This window comes from Volvox carteri (assembly GCF_000143455.1).
Source record: "Volvox carteri f. nagariensis unplaced genomic scaffold VOLCAscaffold_21, whole genome shotgun sequence".
Lineage (NCBI taxonomy): Eukaryota > Viridiplantae > Chlorophyta > Chlorophyceae > Chlamydomonadales > Volvocaceae > Volvox > Volvox carteri.
In genome coordinates, this window is record NW_003307564.1 from 1,893,852 (window position 1) to 1,914,069 (window position 20,218).

Genomic DNA, 20,218 nt, shown 5'->3' on the forward strand with positions numbered 1-20,218 from the left:
GAATCCGCTGCACCGCTGCATATAAATCTACATCCGCCAGCACCATGTCCCCAGCCAGCTATCCTGCCTGCCCCGGCGCTATGGCGCCGTTGCTGACACCGGGGATCCCACCACCCAACGCCAGCCCTGCTGCCGCGGCCGGCACTGCAGCCAGCTGTCCCGCCTGCACCGGCACTATGGCGCCGTTGCTGACACCGGGGACCCCACCACCCAACGCCAGCGCTGCTGCCGCGGCCGGCACCATGTCCCCAGCCGGACAACGCTGCTTGTCACAGCGAAGCTCGATCTGCACCATGTTTTCTGCTGGCATCGAAGCACCAGCATGCTCAGAGACAGGTGCATCCCCAGCGGCCGAACCACTGGACTTCGGAAAGCCATTGTCAGGATTAAAAGGGTGGCGAAATATTTAGTCCGACCCCTTTCTGTTTCTATTGACTGTCTCCTTAAGGTCCCATGACCGTACATCAGGCTTGCAAGGCGTCTCACCCCTTTACGTATATTACTGATATCACAGTGATGGCTACCCATCTGCGGCTGTATGAGCTAGCAGAAAACGACATGACCCGGATGAGAACGCCCAGTGACAGCCCAAATGGGTTACTACACAAACCGCGGATGCCGGGCGTGGCGCTCAGGAGCCACAATTACACTTTAGGTTCAACATATGCGGGTGCGTAAGGAAGACAACATTAGTATTCCCGGTATTATTTCGTGCTACCTATATCGCTAAGCTCCCGCTGCAGAAGGGTCACAGCAAAAGTGTTAAAGCACAAAGGACATCGCGCGCAGGAAACGCGCCGCAGGAGGGGTGCCCTAGCCAAGCTGCTGACAACAGTAGCACCCATCCGGGCGAGAAAACAATGTCCGTCATCTTGCCACGGTATCATTGCCACGGTATCAGCAGTGAACAACACTACTATCCAATCGCCCAGAAACTAAATCTAAAACTTCCGTAATAATATTCTTAACACCTAAATTATGTCAAAGGAACGAGGCGCTGGAGGCCGTACGGATATTCTCAGGAGGCCTCCTGGCCCCTATCACATGGGGCCATGACACGTTGAGACCCCAGACAGCTGTTGTATAGTTTGAACCTTATAGAATTCATGTCTAGAACATCAAATCAGTTAATTCTATAATAGTTTCAAACATTTCGCTCTATCCCACACTGTGTAGGAAGGTTAAGGTCTTTGCCTGCGGCGTTGCCTACCCATCATGGAAAGCGTGCCAAATGCCATTGTAAAGGAAGTCTCTGCAGGTGGTGTCTTGCATTATATGAGCAATTCGACAGACCTGGACAGTCCAAGCAGTCCTCTCTCCCCAGTCCGCACGCTGCCGCACAGACTCAGCGACCCTGACCCCCTGGATAAACTGCTTAAGAAGAACAGGTATGTCAGAGTGACGGCCTGGGCCAGGATTAGGTCAGGAAGGTTCTGTTCCGTCGAATGGGTTACGAATTCATACGAAACTGGCCTTGCAGGGCTTGGTCCGCGGCAAGGATTGCAGAAGACCCTCAGTATTTTAACAGGCTTTGCACACAGCAAGCACCCGAGTATCTGTGGATTGGTTGCAGTGACTCCCGTGTACCGGTGAGGGCGGGGGGAAGAAGAGCATGGGCTGCGCTTCCCTTGTTTGCGGCGCCATGCCCAGCCAGATGCGTGCAGTCCTTTTCTTCCTATGTAGTTTGGCGTCACACGAGCTCGAAATCTCGTTGATTGACGGCTGAAGTCTAGCTAGTTTGCGCCGCATGTCCTCCAGCCAGACGTGGAATATGAGACAGTCTTCAAGCTTGCTCGCTCCCTAGCTGCTACATCATGTTGACTTAAACTTCTTGAATCTTAAGGCACAGAGAGCACTTGGATAGCGTTGGTGGCTCCTACGCTTCCCACATACGTCCCGCCAGCAACATCTAGCTGCCAGCGACCACATATGATGGCTCTGGTACCCTTCTGTCACAGCATCTTATATAATAGCTCCCATCAGCAAGGTATGGCGTTTCCGGGCCCGTTACGTAAGCGGTAGTTGCACGTGCTGATGCAGGCCAACGCCATCCTTGGCCTGGAACCCGGCGAGGTCTTCGTGCAACGCAATGTCGGCAACCAGGCCACACACACCGATCTTAACTGCATGAGCTGCCTGGAATACGCAGTCAAGGAATTAAAGGTAATTCGACAGGGTGCTTGTGAATGCGTTGCGATGGTTTTTGCAGTGCAAAGACCACGCAAGCGAATGTTAGCGGGTCTAAGCGCAACTTTATGCTAGACACGGCTGTCAAACTGATCAACGTCTTTATTACCGCGATTGCCTTGTTTAAAATCGCAGATCTGTTTTGGGTTTTTTTGTTCATACAAAAAGATGCGAAGCCCCGCCCCGGACATGCCAAAAACGGCGGCAGCTTGCAAGAATGCTTGGTGAAATCTCCACCAAGCTCTCCTCCATGCCCTTCCCCTTGTTGATGGCACTGGCCGCTATCCCCCTTCCCAGTCGTCGCCGTCCCTCTGTCTGTATGTCTGCCGCCGCAACACCGCGCAAGACGCCGAGCCGGCTCTCCAGGAGTTTCACCTGCTGCCACCCACGTGCCCCACCCACTCTACGCACCGATTCGCAGGTCCGCAACATTATTTTGTGTGGCCACTACGGGTGCGGAGCCGTAAAGGCGGCCCTGAAGATGCCTTCCAAGACCCATAACCTCGTGAACTGCTGGATTTCGGGTGCGCCAGGGAGGAAGAGGAGGGGGAAAGTTGGGGGGCGGGGGAAAGGAGGGGGAGGACTGGGGGGGGAATGTAATTGTGCTGTCTCAGGTGTGGTATGCTGTCTCGCCTTGTGCTGTCGTAAATGTTTTTCCTTTTCTTTTTTCTCTCGTCCCGTGCTGTCCTGTGTCCTATTCGCTTGACGCGGTCATGGGGTTATGGGTTTTGACTCTGACGACGAGGATGATGATGCAGAGGACAAAGATGGTGATTATGGCGGTAATGGCGGCCATTCATGCTGTGTAGTGATGTATGTGTTATGCTAATGTTTTATTACAGACGATGCCATATCGTTGTGTTGTAATCCTTCAGTGGGCATATTTACCCAATGTGTGTTCCGTGCGTGCGTGTGTTCTGAGGGAAATGGGATAAACGGCTTCCTTGGTTTCCCTCCATCCCCAGTTTTCACACTTGCCCTTCACGCCCTCAGCCGATTCAACACGCAAAAAACTGCGCTCCCTTCCCCTCCTCACCCCGACGACCTCCCGGCACGGTCCTGCGCAAATGTATTCATACCCAATCACACATTTTCTTTCCCCTCCCCCCCCCCACACACACGCATACGCAGACATTCGCGAGTGCCGCAACCAGCACCGAGCTGAGCTGATGGCGCTTCCCAACCTGGAGGCGCAGACGGACAGGTGGGTGAGCTGGAGATGAAAGAGCTGGTTGCGGTGGGGGGGATGAGATGCACGGGCAGGGTGCACAACCTCGCACTGTTCGCACGTAACTCACCTTGCTTGGAAAGCAACGTGATATACATACATGATGTCTTCCCTCTTAGTACACTTGTGCACATGTCCCCAACTCCGAGTGGGTGTTGATTTTGACGACGTATTTATTGCATTTGTGAATCCGGTGGTGAGCTGGTGAGGCCGGTGGTGAATCCGGAGGCTGGTGATTGTGACAGTCTCACATGCATGTGCATATCCGCTTTCGCCCAAACCCTCAGTACAACAGCATCAGTACAACAGCAGCAACAACCCAACGTTCTCACCACCTCACCTCCTCCCCCCCCTCTTCCTGCCCCCACGGGCCCCGCCATCAGGCTGTGCGAGCTCAACGTGTTGCGTCAGACGTTCAATGTGTGCACCGGACCCGTGGTGCAGTCCGCCTGGGATAAGGGCCAGTCCCTGCACATTTACGGAGTGGTGAGAATGCGGTTTATGTATGTATATATGTATATATGTATGTAATTTATGTATGTATGTACGTATGCCTAGCTACCTACCTGGGCCCCCTGCTTGCCCGCCTGCCCGTGGATCTCCGAATTCGATCTCTGCGTCCTGCAAGCAACCTACCGCCCTTGCGTTTCCCCGTTCGCTGCTCCCACTGCCCATCTCACCCCCCCTGTAACCGCCCTCCTCATGCAGGTCTACTCCCTGAAGGACGGACTCATCAAGAAGCTCGTGGGCCCCATCTCCAAGAACGGTGAGTGGCTGGGGCCACCTGTTGTACGTGCGTGCGTGGTTGGTTGGGTGTTGGGCGGCCGGGGCCGGGGCCGGGGCCGTGTGTGAGAGAGAGGGATGGGAGGGGCAACTGCTGCTGAGACTGATGCATGCGTGCGTGCGTGTGCGTCTGTGTCTTGCGGGAGGGACAGCGCGCGTGGTTATATGTAGTAAAATCGTTAATGAAATAAGGGATGATAAATCCCCCGCTCCCTTTGCTGTCATCGTCCTTCGCGAGCTCCTCCACTCATCATATTTGTCACCTCCTGTTATCCCACCATCGCCAACCTTTTGCCCACGCCTCTTTCATGGCAGGTGACTTTGCACACGACCAGACGACGTTTGCTGAGCTGGGCAGCACTTACGTTGGGTACCAAGGTAAGTTGACCTTTTCCACATCTTGTTTTACATTTTTTACTCGCTCCACCGTGTATTAGTTGCTGTTGTCAATCCCATTTTGTCATAACATATACACACTCTGTTGTGATAAGTGTTGAAATATAACTATTGTCGTTGTCGTTCCGGCTGCTGTCTGAACACATATTTGCTTCTTGGGTCTGCCATGGGATGGGGTGCTACTTACCGCACGATGATGATGGCGGTTATGGTGGTGGTGTTATCTGCGGGGCATCAGGGACCTCAGGCCCCAGAAGTAAGGTTTCTAATGCTACAGGGACGATTATTCTGTTTTTTTTAAGAAGCAGCAATACACACACACTCGCACCCACACAAGGCTGATGAGCTGTGATGGAGGTCTCCCGTCAGCCATCCCAGATAGACAGGCAGGCAGGCAGGAAAGCAAGCCGCTGTCTCTTTTTTACTCAGTGGAGACCAACTTACCTACCGGCCTTCCTTGCCTTCCCCCTCCCTTTACCCCGCTTCTTCCTTGACCTCGACGTTCTTCCCGCTCGGCCTCACCGCGGCTTGTCCACATGCTGTTTAGCCCCTTTGAGCCGCTTCCCGCCCAACCTCCCTCAATCCGCTGCTTTCCTTGTCGTTGCTGTTGCAGATATAGATGGAGGCCGTACAGAAGCGGAACGCGGTGAGTGACTGAGTGGTTAGGACGGGGATCCGGGAACTAACGATCGAGAAGGAGGTTGTGAGATAACGGACACACAGATACATACACGCGGCTGATGTGGGGCTGGTACCGGTGGTCGTACGTACCTACACATGTATGGCCACCCGAATAGGATGATGTATTAACACTTTCGTGTTTAGAACACACCCGTTAATCTGAGTTCGAATTGCGTGACTGCTCCATGACTGCAAGAATAAATCTTCATCAAATCAAGCAATAAATTCTGAGGGGGATGATGGGAGCACTTCTGGGGTCTTTTACGGATCCGACCCGATCGCCGATAGATGCTGGTTGCCCACAACCCGATCCGGCTGCCGTAGTTTTTTGACGAAGTTGATGTGTCCTTTTCCTTACCAAAACGGGCGATAAAATATGCTCGAGAATATATCAATAATGACTTGCATGCTACAGGACATACAGCGGAAGAAGTTCGGCGATGCGCCCTCCTGGTCAGGGCCCAATCCCGCACTGTTTTACCCATACAAACGGTTGTCCCTTCCGGTTCTCGCTCCTCCCCGCCCACCACTTCCCTTCTCCCGTGCACAGCAGCTTCACCTGTGTGCGAGTCTTACAAGTCCCGTATGGACGCATTTAACGCCTACATGAACACCGTGGAGGTAGGTACCGTGTGCAGTGTACCAGGTCTGTATGGAAGGCGGGTGTTGTAACGCTTAAGCGCATCTGCATGTACGTACGTATATATATATGTTTCCGTATATGTGACACTTGCGTATTGCAGTGTGGGTATGCAGCGCATGCGTTTACATATGCAATCCTATTATGGGCCAGAACACTACGAGGGGTGCATGCACTCACAGACAGACAAGCAGACGGTGATTTAACTGGGGTTGAACGTCGGGTCCATCTCACCGTCCTGCTCCTCACCGCCCTCCTCCCTCCCTCTCTTCTGCCGCTCACTAGGTAAACAATCGCATCGCCCAGCATGTGGGATGGAGCGACGACATGAGCGCAGCTGCCGCCAAGTCGGCCGCCGCGGCTGCTGCTGCCGCTGCCGCCGCCACCGCCGCTGATGCCGGCGCCGACGCAGAGGCCGTCTGAGCCCTTGACCGCGTTCCACATGGCGGCGTGCCGCGCCGTCAGCCGCTCCCTTTACGCCTCCAGTTTTCCAGCATTCATGCCTCGGTGCGCTTACTTAAGACAGGGGACTTACCTCTCCAGAGACTTTGCACAACCCAGGTCTCGGCAAACAGATTTTCCTTCGGCTTACAGATTTTACTGTTTCCGAGGAATCCATGAATGATTTTGCCGCATCGGGCAAGGCCTGCATGTGAGGTAACATGAAGGTTTGGTAGCCGCTTAATGACTTTACACGTACTGCTCCCCTGGCACCCCGCTGCCGCTATTGCTCTCTGTTGCTGCAGCTGTAGCAATAAAGCGGCAGCAGCCGCAAAAGCGACCCAACAGAGAGCAACCTTCATGTTACCTCACATGCAGGCCTTGCCCGATGCGGCAAAATCTTTTATGGATTCCTCGGAAACAGTAAAAGCTGTAAGCCGAAGGAAAATCTGTTTGCCGAGACCTGGATTGTGCAAAGTCTCTGGAGAGGTAAGTCCCCTGTCTTAAGTAAACGCACCGAGGCATGAATGCTGGAAAACTGGAGGCGTAAAGGGAGCTCTCTGTTGGGTCGCTTTTGCGGCTGCTGCCGCTTTATTGCTACAGCTGCAGCAAGTCGCCACGATCGTCCTGGAGGTTCCAATAGTGGGGATTATAAGACGTTAATGCGTGTTCGCGATTCTTTATGTCCGTGTGTGTCTGTATGTCGCCCCGCTGTACGTGTATTTCCTGTCTCAGTGATGGGGTCGCGGCGTGCTGTCAGGTTGCCGGCTGATAGCTCCGAATCGGATTGTATGAAGACGCAAAGGAACCCATAAAAATGCTAAAGGCTGGTAGGTCGCGGGCAGTCGGTTGGGGGTGGGTTGAAAGGGTTTAGGCTATCGCTACCACAACCACTGCTAGTATGCTACTGCCGAGCTACAGCTGCTGCTACTCGACATGGCTATCGAAATCCCGGCTGCAGCCACTTGCTGGCCGGCACGTGGCTTTTTTACTGGGCGCATCTATCGCAGCTTTCTGTGGGGGTTTTGCGCGCCACTTAGCGAAATGTTGGCGGGAGGACCCGCGGGGGCCCTGATGACAGTAGTGGGACGGAAAACCGGCAAGGAGGGTGGAATAGCTCGAATGGCAGCCGCCGTGATATAGCTGGTTTGTAGGTTCGATTGTTTTGTCACTGAAGATACGCTGGTCATAATTCAAGCACTGAAATGCAAGTAATGACTGCGGAGACGCGGACTGTGTTGCTTCGTTTCTTTTGCGGAGGAATACGCGTGTGGAGGGAGAGAGAAATGCGAACGAGTGTTTGGTGCCAGTGTGGAAGGCGAGGCGGGCTCGGGTGGACTGTGGCAGCGGTATGGCCCCCTCCGGACGGCGGACGGCAAGTGCCTTTGGCGATATGTGCGGATGTATGTGTATGTTCTGTTTTGTTTTCCTGTTCCGCGCCTTCAGCTGTGCCCCCCGGCATTGGGGGGTCGAGCTACGCGGCCATTCCACTTACTCGATTCTTCGTACAAGATTATAAGCGCGGCCAGCTGACCGGTTCGCCCAATGCGCACCGTGCGCTGAGGGTCGATTGGTAGAACGCTACGAGGCTGAACCTGACATGGGGTAATGGCGAGGCTTGCGATATGCCTGTTGTGCTAGTCGGAGTCGTCATGTCTCAGGCGCCTGGACTTGGTGTGGGTTGCAGGGGGCAACAGTATCGCGAGGGACGTGCGTCTTGCACATCTGCATGTGGCATTTGGAAGGGGCGATCGCTTATTTAAAGCTTTTCACTATGGTGCTGGTGGTGGCAGGGCTCGGGTTTGGCGGGTGTGTGTCCTCTCGATTGCGGGCAGCTTCCAAAGCCCGAATAGCTGGTGGATAAGTGCTTGTGTCTGAGCTGTGCCGCTCGCTCTTTCGACACGTCCTGCCGCCGCTGTGGGTTGCATCAAATGCAAAAGGCAGGTTGCGATTGCGCCATGTGCCGGGCCAGGCTGAGATGCGTGCCGAAAAGGCGCCTGAGGGGCATGCATTCCCAAAGCAACGAGGGGGAAGCCGCTTGTAGAACAGTGGGCTGAGCTTTCATGTGGGTAAGTGCATCGAGTTTGAATGGGATTGCCGAGACAAGACACGATTCTTAAGGAAAAAACACTTTGGAGGAGACGGTGTCATTGCTGACGCATGGGAGAGAAAATAGTGGAAGGGATCGGAGGGAAATCACAGAATGGCGGGGCCGGCTGCGCATGGCGGAATCTTGTTTGCGCTGTTTCTGCAGGTCCATTTCACAATTTTGGGCGTTTTTAGGAATACTGTGGTGCGGCACATCTGGCGCACGCGCAGCCTGTTCTTGGATTGTTTATGCAAGTTTTTGTTTCACCGGATTGGTTGCTCCTTTGCGCATCCAGTGACTATCCAGGATAGTTTGGAACCTAGCCAATCGGAGAAGCATGTGCTTGCCATGCGGGCTCCGTATCTTTTCCGCTTTTGGCCTGTAAGGCATGTTGGGCACTATTCCCGCTGAATGCGTAATCGTGATCTGGGGATGTGTCTGCAAAATCCGCAGCACCCTTACAGATTTGTAAATCATGGCAAGCAATCAACGACTAGTGTATGACTTGGCGGAAGAAGTATGAGTAGTCTACTCTGATAGGAGCGGGATGCGGCAGTTGCAACAGGTAACGTTCCACTAATGCTTGGTGAGCCTACCGCCGCCGATTATACAAGAACACGTAAGTAATTCGTCGATTTATTACGTTAATACTCGAATTGAAAGGGCATGGAAAGGAGGTTTGTTGTATGCGGCAACGCAAGCTTTGAAGTTATGTACGAACAAATGCACTGCGAAAATATCATGGTTTGCTTAGTTTGAAGCCGGACTAGGCTTTGCTAACGATGACAAGCGGAGGGACATTACAAATACTTTTCCTTTATCGAGTACGGGGATCTGCGATTCGACTGATATTACTCCGCTGTGCGCACAAAACCTAGGCGATACTTATGTAACGATACTCACGCGTACTGTGTTACACTTCCAAAATCGTTACCGTCGTGGATTATCAGACTTCCAGCCATACTACGCGCATCACATACCACCAGCGGAAAGAAACATGCAGACTGCATTTGCGACTAATGGGGACTAATGCGACTATCCGGGTACGTTCACGGCTGCTGTACACCGAAGCTCACCATTTAAATCCCAATGATCAAAATCCGTTTGTCCTCTGTTGGTCAGCTGTCTACCGGCGACTTGGCCAGTAACGAATCCTGCCGTCCACCTGGCTGCATCTAGTGTATCCACCAGCGAAATCCTAACGTGATGCCGTTAACAAGAGAAGTCTGCGGATGGCTGCGCACCTGACCCGAACCCCAGCCCCGCCATTTTTCTTCTCGCCCTGAATGGATAAGATTAGTTAACAAACATCCGACGGCCAGGATCCTAACCCATGCCTTATAAAAGTCAAAACCTAACCCTAAGTCAAGACCTCTATTTATGGAACGAACCTTTCCTGCTCACCATATTCGTCACCTTGGCGACGAGTATGCTGCGACGAGAACAGCTATGGCGGTACAATTACGCGCAAAACGAGTCAAGGAATGGGAGCGGAACGGCCCCAGGACGCTCGCGGACATACACGTACCTATTTCATTAACCGTGCGACGCACTGAGGCCACGGTCATGCAAATGAATGCTCTTTAATTGGCGCACAGCTGATGCAGGAATGGGACCAGAGCACCCGCACGGTAATCATGAAACGCGCGTCTAGGAAGTTTTTAGAATGTAAGTCTATAACTCTCTCTTCCCACAGCACTGATCCTAATAGCGGAGCCACGGACCAGCACTTGCCCTCAAGAGCGCCCCAATATCAAACCGGCAGACGCTGTCACCGCCTTGCCCCTCCATTCCCGTACTGCACACTTGATGTCGATGCCCGTACTGCCGACGCGCCTGCGTTCCCGTCGACGGATCTTCGTCGGCCGGGACCCGATTCAGTGGAGGCGCGGCTGACGGAGGTGTTGCGGCTATACGAGTGGTGGCTATGCTGCGGCCCACTGCCGGGCACGGGCGTGGAGGAAGATGCACGTGAGGCTGCCATTGCCGCTTCCCGCTCGCGCATCTGTCGGACAACCTCTTTTTTCTTCTTCAGGATTTCACCATACAACCGCTCCCTGAGGATGAGGATAGCGAAGTAAAATTGACAGCGAATTAAGGCTTGTGATGGCGGGCGGTGTACTCTGAAATAGATGGGTCCAAAACCTTCCCGGTTGTAGTGCGCTTGGAGTCAATCCATTTCCCGAGGGGTGTCGCAATTCCTCCAGGTCTGTACCATTGTTGCGTGACAGGATGTACATGTATAAGAAATGTCCCTTCGCCCCTTGAAAACCAACAACATGAAGTCCATGACGCGCGCTCTTACCTGTACTCGGATACTGTGTACTTAGTGTTGTCGGAAATAGGCAGTACAATGATCCGGTTGCAGACTGGCTCATCCGCCATATTGTGGAACTGCGCTACGTAAGGATGCCGAAGAGCTTGCTCCGCTGTCAGCCGCTTGTGCGGGTTAAAAACAAGTAGCTTCCTGCAAGGAGCGGTAACGAAAGGTCCCGTGGAAATGGTGTCCGTTAACGTAACGCGCAGGTGCAGGTTGAATTTTTGGGCGTATTGAACATGTTTTGTCTGGCAACGCAACCTGACATACGCGCGGCACCTTCACATTCAGTGAACACCGATAGTTTTAAACCTAACCCCTAGCACAGGGCCCTCTTTAACACCAACAGGCCCTACCGCAAGAGATCGGCCGCCTCGGGACTTGCATTGGGGAATATGTCTGCGAGACGGCGAGAGGCCGTGACGGTACACGAATCCATCATAGTAGTGGCAAATGGGGAGTCAATGGCCTCCACGTCCGCTGGTGCCGGCCGGCCACAGAATTCCACGATGCGGTCTAGCTGATTCATGGTCGAGGTGCCTGGAAAGATTGGCTTGCCCAGCAGCAGCTCACCCAGGATGCAACCTGCGAGGTGAGCAAGGTCCAGACATGCACGACACAGCTCGCGAAAAAATAGATTCGTCTTTTGGCTATGGGGCGCAATACCGGGGACATGGCGGTCAGGGCCGATTGCATTTGCAAAAAGGCCCGACGTGAATTTCTGAGTGAACTGACTGCATGTGGCGAAGCTGGTATGGCGTGCAGAATCCTCGCAAGCTGCAACCCTGCAGCTCCTCGCAACCCCGGGAGTCCCCCTTAACAGGTCCGCCTACCGATTCGGGGCGCCATTAATGCCCGTACAGGACAAGGCACATAACTTTCCATGACTATCAGTGTAGCGTCGGGGTTGGGGTCGCTCTTAAGGTGCAAAACCTCATTTCCCACGAGGAACATACTCAATCGCACCACAGTGCCTGAATAAAACGCTGCACCGAAGTCTGGCCAAACCACCGAAGCACTCCTTCACTAACAAACCCACCCAACAGCAGATACCCAGAGCTCACGCACCGCTAGACCACATGTCCACCCCGAAAGTGTACTTGGTGGAGCCGAGCAGGATTTCCGGTGCCCGATACCACCGGGTAGCCACGTAATCGGTAAGGATAGGGTTCTGGCCATCGCTTGCATTTAGCTGGCTAACGCTGCGCGCCAGGCCGAAATCTGCAAGCTTCACCTGGCAGTCGCTGTTGAGCAGCAGGTTGGAGGGCTGCACGTGGATGGGGAAAGAAAGAGCAGTGGCAATCAATTACAGCAAGCGCGTATCAGCACCAGGTATGACTTGGTTGTCCTGCTTTGCTTATGAGAAAACCGCATGACTGATGCGAGAATGGCCAGAATGCAACAAGAACAACTGACTGATGCGACATGCGACCCAGGAGCGGGACTTTCGCGTCAATGGCGTTATCTATAACGCCTTTCCTGATCTGTGTTCCTTGACCTTGCGCCAACGCAATTGCGTTAGGGCCATTTCCAATCTGTTCAGAAGCCCAAGCTGGCCGCAAAAAGCATTTCGTGCCACATCCAGATACCTCTCCTTAAAGCGCTAGGCATTATTATGGGTACGGACGCGCCGGAGTGAAAGGCAGTTTGCGGCGCACCTTGATATCACGATGTAGCAACTCTCCAGAGTGCATGTACTTCAGCGCTTTGAAGAGTTGGTACATGATGTACTGCTTGTGCACTTCTTCCAGGATGTTTGCCCGAATGACAGCGTGCAGGTCCGTCTGTCCATACATAAAGGTTTGCAAGGGAAACAAGGAAGGGCAAGCACCAAGACTGATGACGGGGACTGGCTGACTCCCACGCGCATTGAGTGGGATGCAGTACTCTCTAAAAGGAGCACGGTGCGGAAGATGCCCGTTGGGTTCGCCACCTATCCAGCCACTGGACTGGGGGGTGTAAGTGGGCGTGGAAGATTACGTGCATTGCACTTGAGATGTCCTGCGCCACCCCCTGGATGTGGGATAGTGCCCTGCCCACGCATGACCCAACAGTAACAGACTGTTAGGATGGTTATGACTTCTGACCGTCAGTGCCTGTTCGTGCAGGAGCTTACCTCCATATACTCAAATACGAGGTAGAGATCGCGATCATTTTCAGCTTTGAGCACGTTCAGTAATCTGCACGGAGGTCAGAAACAGTAAGCCGGCCTGCATTGCTTGAGGTGCCCATACCGCGGTCGCACCTGATGATGTTGTCGTGGTTGTTAAGATCCTGGAGAAACATTACTTCTCGAAATGTTCTCTGTTTTGAAGAAACATTTAGCTTTAAAAAGGTGAAAGCGGCCCAACCCTTGCCAAAGTCTCAGCTGACGCACCTGAGCGTCTGTCGCGTTTTGAAACGCGTCAAAAATTTTCTTCAGCGCGACCACCTCCCGCGTCTTGCGGTCAACCGCTTTCCAGACAACGCCATAGGCCTGGATGCAAAAGGAATTCAGAGTCAGCAGCTGTAGATGGCTCACAAACGTGGCGGCACTTGGCTCGCTGTCAATACTCACCCCCTTGCCAAGCTTTTGCTGAATCTCATACTTTTTAAGTATGTGCTTATCGACCTCCTCTTCCGTCATGGCTCCCAGCGCTTTGCGCTTGCGAGGCGGGACTCCCCCCGGCTAGCACTTGTCAGCACCACGGATGCGTCAGCTTGACTTCACCTTGCTGATGTTGTTCGCCACTTATGCAGTCTAAGGACCCGTTATGAAGTGGTCAACGTCCTGCAAACAATGCTTCGCTAAAAATCCAAGGCACCAGCCTCAAGCTGTTTTCAGGGTGTTTTTGAGGACCAATAGAATCCAATCGTAATGACTTTGCCTAGTAAACACAAAATGTCATACGTTCAGGTTGTACGACGGCTGCGCCTTGTATCAGCTCGTAGTTCTCGGTTTGCACATGGAACTATTTGCTCTGTGTTATATTGCACTGTGGTATATTTGTACATGTGTCAACCCTACACCGAGCTAACTTATGGCATTTCGGACAAGAGGGGCACAGGGAGTCTGCGTCGTAATATTCACAATCATAATCACAGCAGATATGCTAGGAAATATTCTTTCCCGGGCGGCCGCTGCTGACCCTGCAGCTCAGCTGCGAAACTGAGCAATCTATCCATCGTATGCAACGACAGTTACTGCTATAAGGACTGAATACTGAAACTAAATTCTTCATACTAGCTTGCTGCAAAATATGTGGAGGGCGTTGGGAAAGGGTGGAGAAGGGAGTGCCAACATCTTGTTGAAGTGCAATTCTGTAATCTGGAAGGGTGGAGGTGAGTTACCAATGGAAGGAGCTTCAAGGGTTTGATATATTTAACGCGAATTTTCCGGGCCATATGATAAGTCTGCACGGGTTGCTGGAACCCCAAGTTACCAACTTGCCATCCGCCGGTAAGGTGGTTAATTGAAGTTACCTTTATGGTTACCTTCGTAATGGCCACGAATGCAAGCATGCACCACATATCGCACAATTCGCAGCAAGGTAACCATAAAGTAACTTCAACTAACCACCTTACCGGCGGATGGCAAGTTGGCACCTTGGGGTTCTTGGCATTTCCAGCAACCCATGCAGGCTTATCGTATGGCCCAGAAAAGTCATGTAACATATATCAACCAGTGAAGCTCTATCCTTTGGTAACTCATATCCACCCTTCCAGGTCACAAAGTTGCACTCCAACAGGATGCTGGTTCTCCTTCTCCGCCCTTTCCCAATGCCCCAAGGTGTCCTGCACACGAAACCGTGAATGTAAGGCACGTTCCGCACGGGTGCCATTTCCGAACAGATGACAGGAACGTTTCCTGTCATCCGACAGGAAACAAAGCAGAACCGGTGCTCTGCAGGGGTGATGGGCACATCGCCTTGCCAGCTCCCAGGATGGTATAGGCTTACAGCAAAACGACAAGACTCAGACTGCTACATGGGGATGGTCTTACGAACCGAACACTTTTAATTTCCACAGGCCTGCAATGCCCTGCCAAGCCAAGTAACAATCCCTTCCGACTGCCACCCTGGCGCCTCCCACTAGGCTGGCAAAAGCGCAGCCTGCTTGATCCGCGCGCATAGGGTGCGGCAATGTGGCACCAAGCCACATCCCGCGAACTCCGGGCCCCCCGATGCAACCGTCATCAGTGCCGCAGCCGTACCAGCCAGACACTCCCGTACTGCAATGTTGTACAGCGGGAAAATCTGTCTTGAAGGCATCTCTCGCTGCTGCTGTTGTCGCTGCTGCTGTTGCTTAGGGTTGGAGCTATCGGACAAGGTGTCCGCCGCTGCCAGTAGTGCCTGGGAGTGTGAGAGGTCCAGGGAGGAGGGGAGGGTCGGGGCCGTGAACACATCACAATAGCAGGTCATAGACTTGCAAGGCCATAACAGCCTGGGGACCACATCATGACCCAGTCGTGCGTCTGTGTGGGTGTTGTGTCACACCTTGAGTTGCGTTACTCTCCTAAATCAATCAATGAACGGGGTTGCAGGGTATCCAACCAGCTCATCAATGCTGCCCGCATGACCTCCACCGCCAACCCCACCTATTGACTACCTACCAACGGGTATATAGGAAGAAGGCGGCTGGAAGGAAGGAGGGCACACAAGGTTAAAAGGGGCACATAGAGGCGCACAGGAACAGCACACCCGGCAAAAGCCCCAACCCAGACACGAACCAAAACGGCTTTTCAGAGCCAGAATGGAAGGATGAATGGGAGAAAGACTGGAAGAACAGGATTAGATAGAGAGGTCGACATAGGTAGATAGAGGGAGAGAAAAAGACTACACACACGGACATGAGACTGAGCAGATGACGCAAGGGCGAGTCAAGAGCTTCACTGTCATGGGTTTACCTGCACATGGCTGGCAAGATAGTCGGGTCCTATATCAGTGGGCTTGGCCACCGCCGTGACGATGGCGCACCAGCTCGGTAACCGGCGGCTGCAATCAGCCTGTGCAGTGCGCGAGGGCAGAAGTGACGTCAGGATCCCAGATCCAAAGCTCCAGGGGGCCCTAGGGGTTCACGTTTCACAGAAAGAAATTATTTGAGCAGGCGTGGGGCACACCGCATATGAGAGTGAGAGAGAAGGCCGGTGCGGCAATAGCCACAAAAGCAAACCAACCCATCCTCCATCTGGCTCCTGTGTGTGAGCAGTCATCGACAATAGACCGGAAAACAAAGGCTGTGGCAATACCTCCAGAGGTACTGGTAGCGCCAGAGACCACCACAGCGATGGCCGAGGAGCTGGGCAGCGGAGGTGCACTGTACAGCATCTCATATGGCAGGAGGGGAAGGGTGGCTTCGTTTGGTTTAAGGACTGCGCCAAGTCCCCCTCCTTACCAGGATGTCAAACAAAGGGCGCGCGTGGTTCAAGGCTGTCGCTGCCGATGCCAGGCGAACTAGTATGGACCGTCTTTCTGGCAGCGCTACCCCTGATGCTGGTGCCGCCGCCGCCACCGCCGCCGCCAGAGTCTGCCCAAGCTCGTGAACCTTCTCCGCAGCGCAGACTAGTACATGCTGACCCAGTGACGGCACAGCCAGCAATTCTCCGAGAGCTTGTGCTGCGGCGACGACGGTGATGGATTCGGCGCCAGAACGGCCGCTGCTGCATGCAGCCGTCAGGAGTCGGTCCACTGCGCGGCTCAAATCCAGGACAACAGTCAGCAGCTGCTCTCTCGCGGCCATGGCAGCCGTGGTGGAGGCGATGGATGGGGCTGCAAGGCCAACCCTTGCCCCGCCCTCCGGTTGATGGTATGCTACGTCTGAATCGGCTGAAGTCCCCAGCCCCGCCGGTGCTGCTGCAGCTGCCGTGTCCACGGCGCCGGCGGACACCACAGCCGTCGACGCCAGGCTGTGTACGGACGCCGCCAGCAGCTTCACGGCATGGCGGAGATGCGCCTGCCGAACGTCGGTCGCGATGACCGCTGGCGTCGTACCTTCTCTGCTGCCTACCAGCAGCTCCTCTATGAAATCGAGTACGGCAATGTGCGGCGGCGTGCCGCCATGTCGCAGAGCCGCCGCGTGCAGAGCTACCGGGTTAGACACGGCTGTTCCAGAAGGTTCGGAGCCGGCAGCGGAGGCCGCCTTTAGCTCCGCCAAGGATTGTAGCCCAAGAAGGACTCGCGACAGCGCAGCTGCCTTTGTTGCTGTGTCCGCCGCCGTCGGCGCCATCGCTGCTGCTACTACTGCCGCCGCCGCCGCGCCGTTAGGTTGGGATCCGCGGCGACCTGACGGATAAAAGGCGCAGCCGCCGCCGCTGCTGCCGCTGGCGGCAGAGCTGGAAGGATGATCGGCCATGTTGACGCCACGCAGCAGTGCCTGCTCGCGCTCGAATGCAGCCACGCCGGCTGTAGTAATGATACCGCCGCCGCCGCTGCCGCTACTGCCGCCGTTGGCCCCAGCCACCGCCGCAGTTGAAATGTCGTAGGGCTTCCATTGCGCCGTTGAGGGCCGCCCTTGAATTGGTACTGGTGCTAGCGTCAATGCCGGCGCGGGCGGCAATAGCAGCGGCAGCAGCAGCTCTTGCAGGGCACCGTGTGCTAATGCTGCTCCCCGTACAGTCGTATCCCCGGGCGCCATCTGTCCCTGGTCACAGCTGCCGTCGGGTACCCTTCCAGCGCTGCCGCTGACGCCGCCACCGCTGCCGCGGTACAACGCGGAAGCATCGCACGGTTGTCGTAAGGTAGCGGGTTCGGGCGCGGTGGTAATGGGAGGGGCTGGGAGGCCGACGGCGGCGTGCAGGGTCGCGGCAGCGGTCCGCATCCGCTGCACCTCCCCCTGGAGCTCTCGAGCCCGCTCCCGCCACTCGGCGACCTCTTCTCGCAAGCGGATGGCTTCCCTTGAGTCTAAGCGGCCGCCGCCGTCGCCGCTGTCGTCGGCGGCAGCGACGCTCTGCGCCTGCTGCTGCCTGCGGCGTTTCGCAGCGACTAATGCGACAGCAACTGCCTGTCGTAATAGGCTGCTGGTGTCGTGCTGATGCCCGGCACCTGCCTGGCCGTCGATGCTGGAGGCGAGGCGACCGGCGCCCCCAGCTGCCGCGGGCAGCCGCTGGACCGGTGCCTCCGCTGGTGCTGCAGTGTGCGTTGCGGGGGCTGCGAAAGGCAACTTCCCGTCATTCGGATGCTGCATTTGGTCTTGTAGCTGCCTCGTTTAGCTCTGATGGGCAGGTAGATTTAAACTGCCGAATAAAAGCCTCTTTCTGTGCGCTACAATTGTAAAAATTAGCCATCAGCGACTTTGCTTAACTTCGCTGTGCTTGGAGGTGGCAAGGCAAGGCGAAGAAATAGGCGACAAGAAAACGCTATGGAAATAATGTTTACCGAAGCACCGGAAGGAGTTGCCCACGCTTTTCCTTAGGAGTGCTTTCAAAATAATGTAGGTGACGCGGAGCTGTAAGGAACGGCTGCTGACGCGCATGCGTGCTGAACAGGTTTCTCGATTTGAGCCGTTGGAAAAAAGCTAAGCGAAGGCAGAAAAGCGAGCAGCCATCATTATTTTGCATAGAATTATCTTTTCCTCTCCAATATCACATCCCCAGTCGCAAAGCATTTCACTTGGAAAGTAACATCGGGAGGAAACGAACTTTGCACACAACTTAGCAGCCACTTGCGGATCTACATGTGGGCACCAAAGTGCCTCTATGCCTCGGACGGTCCTTGTGTACTCAACTTATATGACCAAACATGGTACTCCACGTAAATCGATTCAATTGATTTGACATATGGAATGCACAGTGGATCCGAACAGTTTATGGCGAGAGTCGGCAGTCGCTTTGGGCCTCTATGGACGGATCGTGGCTCAAGGCCACCGGCGCAAGAACACGCTAAGCCCCAACCGTGTCGCCATGGCTCATAGGTCACTGCGTCACGCGTGCATGTAATGATAATTGTACGATACAGGACCTGTAAACATAAAACCTTGCGGCGTGGCGCGTGTCTACCTGCATTTGAAGACCTTTGCAACTGACAGACGGCTGGAATTTGAAATCGCAAGCAGGACACAAAACGCCCAACCGACACCCAACCGACGCCCAGTTTGACGGGCAACCGCCTCATGTAGGAGGCCCAACCGCGCAATCGGTGCGCTGGACGCATGCTTTATCGTTAAGTGCGCATTTTATTAGCCGTGCAGGCAGGCAGGCAGGCAGGCAGGCAGAGCTCATGACAGTTGCGCTCAACGGCTTCAGCTGGGGGGCAGAACTAGCTGGCAACTCCATGGTGGGCTGCTGGAAAGAAATCACACGTACAGCAAAAGAATGCGCCAACGCGGGGAAAGGCTTGCGTGAGGATGCGCCAGCCGGCACAAGGTCATAGCCACCTGCCGAGAGCGTGCATGCATCAGCAACCCGTGGAAGACCCGTCCCGTTCCGTTCCGTTCAGTCCGTGCGCGGTGCTGCAACATTGCGATGTTGCAATATCAACGGGGTATCGCACTGCGGGCGGCTCGCCCTGAGAAAGGCCTGAAGCAAAAGGAAGGTGATCGGGGTCGCGACTCGCCAGGAACTCTTGCCGAGACTGAATGAAATCCTCTTACTTTGACTCATACGCTACCTGTTTCAGTCCTCAAAACTTCCCAGGTAAATTCCATACTTTTCGTGTTATGCTAATCGTAAGGTACAGATTACGCCCGAGTTCGGATATTGCGACTTCGGGGTGTTTTTTGCTTCGGGGTGTTTTTGGTTTCAGGCGCCACGTGATGCGTGGGTAGCGTTGCGATCTGCATCAGTAGGTAAACCTCCTCCAAGTTCTTATCTTGTCACTGGGCCGTCATGTCTGTTCCGAAGGCCTAATCAGACTTACTCAAGTCCTAGATAGGTTCGAGGCAAACTCAAACAGCTTTTACAGGGCGTAAAAGTAATTCAACGGCCCTTTGCGTTGAATGCGATTGTTACCGTGGACTCCGAACGGCCCTTTGCGTTGAATGCAGTTGGCTTGCAAGAGCCACTTACATGCCGAAATTATGCGCTAGTCGCCAGCCCCGAAAACCTGGCCGTAGAGCCAATATTCCCAGTCTCATAATATAAAGACTTGGTAAATATTTATATATGTCACTATAACTTTATGGCGCTCTTGACGGTCGAGTTTTTGGTATGAAGCGCTATCGGGGGGGGGTAACCGGGTAGCATCGCAGACAACCCCATACCAAAGAAATAGACGCTAACTAAAAGACGATACATATTAATCTGTATTGTTGCATAGGTTTACGCAGAGCCTGACGCCAAGACGACGAAGACCCCGATGACGTCTGCTCGTAAAAGTGCAAAAAGGTAGAATATGGGTAGGAGTGAGGGAGGGAGCGCCGGGAAAGATTGAAGAAACTTTTCTTCCTGTAATGTGTAGATACCTACTGGTGCGGTTTAGCTCTCTTCCCATGCTTCGCGCTGTCACATAGCTACGCGACCCACCCGGCACTCTCCATTAGCCC

At 54.2% G+C, this 20,218-nt stretch overlaps 4 protein-coding genes across 4 annotated transcripts; 1 reads left to right on the forward strand and 3 right to left on the reverse strand.

Annotated features, from left to right (window-relative positions):
• Positions 1 to 44: 44 nt before the first annotated feature.
• VOLCADRAFT_120938 (uncharacterized protein) lies at positions 45 to 6,338 on the forward strand (the record flags this gene model as incomplete). The annotated part of the gene is made up of 12 exons (XM_002950974.1): positions 45 to 394; positions 1,344 to 1,388; positions 1,481 to 1,589; positions 2,041 to 2,163; positions 2,609 to 2,711; positions 3,319 to 3,391; positions 3,799 to 3,901; positions 4,124 to 4,181; positions 4,514 to 4,576; positions 5,208 to 5,240; positions 5,826 to 5,896; positions 6,201 to 6,338. 12 exons carry the CDS (start codon positions 45 to 47, stop codon positions 6,336 to 6,338), a joined length of 1,269 nt encoding a protein of 422 aa, XP_002951020.1.
• A 604-nt stretch (positions 6,339 to 6,942) lies between these two features.
• On the reverse strand, positions 6,943 to 10,029 carry VOLCADRAFT_104968 (uncharacterized protein). Its single transcript, XM_002951073.1, has 3 exons — positions 9,690 to 10,029; positions 8,130 to 8,353; positions 6,943 to 7,427 (listed from the first exon to the last, which is right to left on the reverse strand). Exons 1-3 carry the CDS (start codon positions 9,712 to 9,714, stop codon positions 7,284 to 7,286), a joined length of 393 nt encoding a protein of 130 aa, XP_002951119.1. The 5' UTR covers positions 9,715 to 10,029; the 3' UTR covers positions 6,943 to 7,283.
• A 717-nt stretch (positions 10,030 to 10,746) lies between these two features.
• mapk5 (mitogen-activated protein kinase 5) lies at positions 10,747 to 13,610 on the reverse strand (the record flags this gene model as incomplete). The annotated part of the gene is made up of 8 exons (XM_002951074.1): positions 13,320 to 13,610; positions 13,140 to 13,238; positions 13,008 to 13,066; positions 12,879 to 12,942; positions 12,421 to 12,546; positions 11,831 to 12,029; positions 11,119 to 11,347; positions 10,747 to 10,912 (listed from the first exon to the last, which is right to left on the reverse strand). The coding sequence occupies exons 1-8, from the start codon at positions 13,386 to 13,388 to the stop codon at positions 10,747 to 10,749; spliced, it is 1,011 nt and encodes a 336-aa protein (XP_002951120.1). The 5' UTR covers positions 13,389 to 13,610.
• A 1,222-nt stretch (positions 13,611 to 14,832) lies between these two features.
• VOLCADRAFT_91604 (uncharacterized protein) lies at positions 14,833 to 18,849 on the reverse strand (the record flags this gene model as incomplete). Its single annotated transcript, XM_002951075.1, has 4 exons — positions 14,833 to 15,093; positions 15,648 to 15,746; positions 16,136 to 17,865; positions 18,735 to 18,849. The coding sequence occupies 4 exons, from the start codon at positions 18,847 to 18,849 to the stop codon at positions 14,833 to 14,835; spliced, it is 2,205 nt and encodes a 734-aa protein (XP_002951121.1).
• Between the last annotated feature and the right edge of the window lie 1,369 nt (positions 18,850 to 20,218).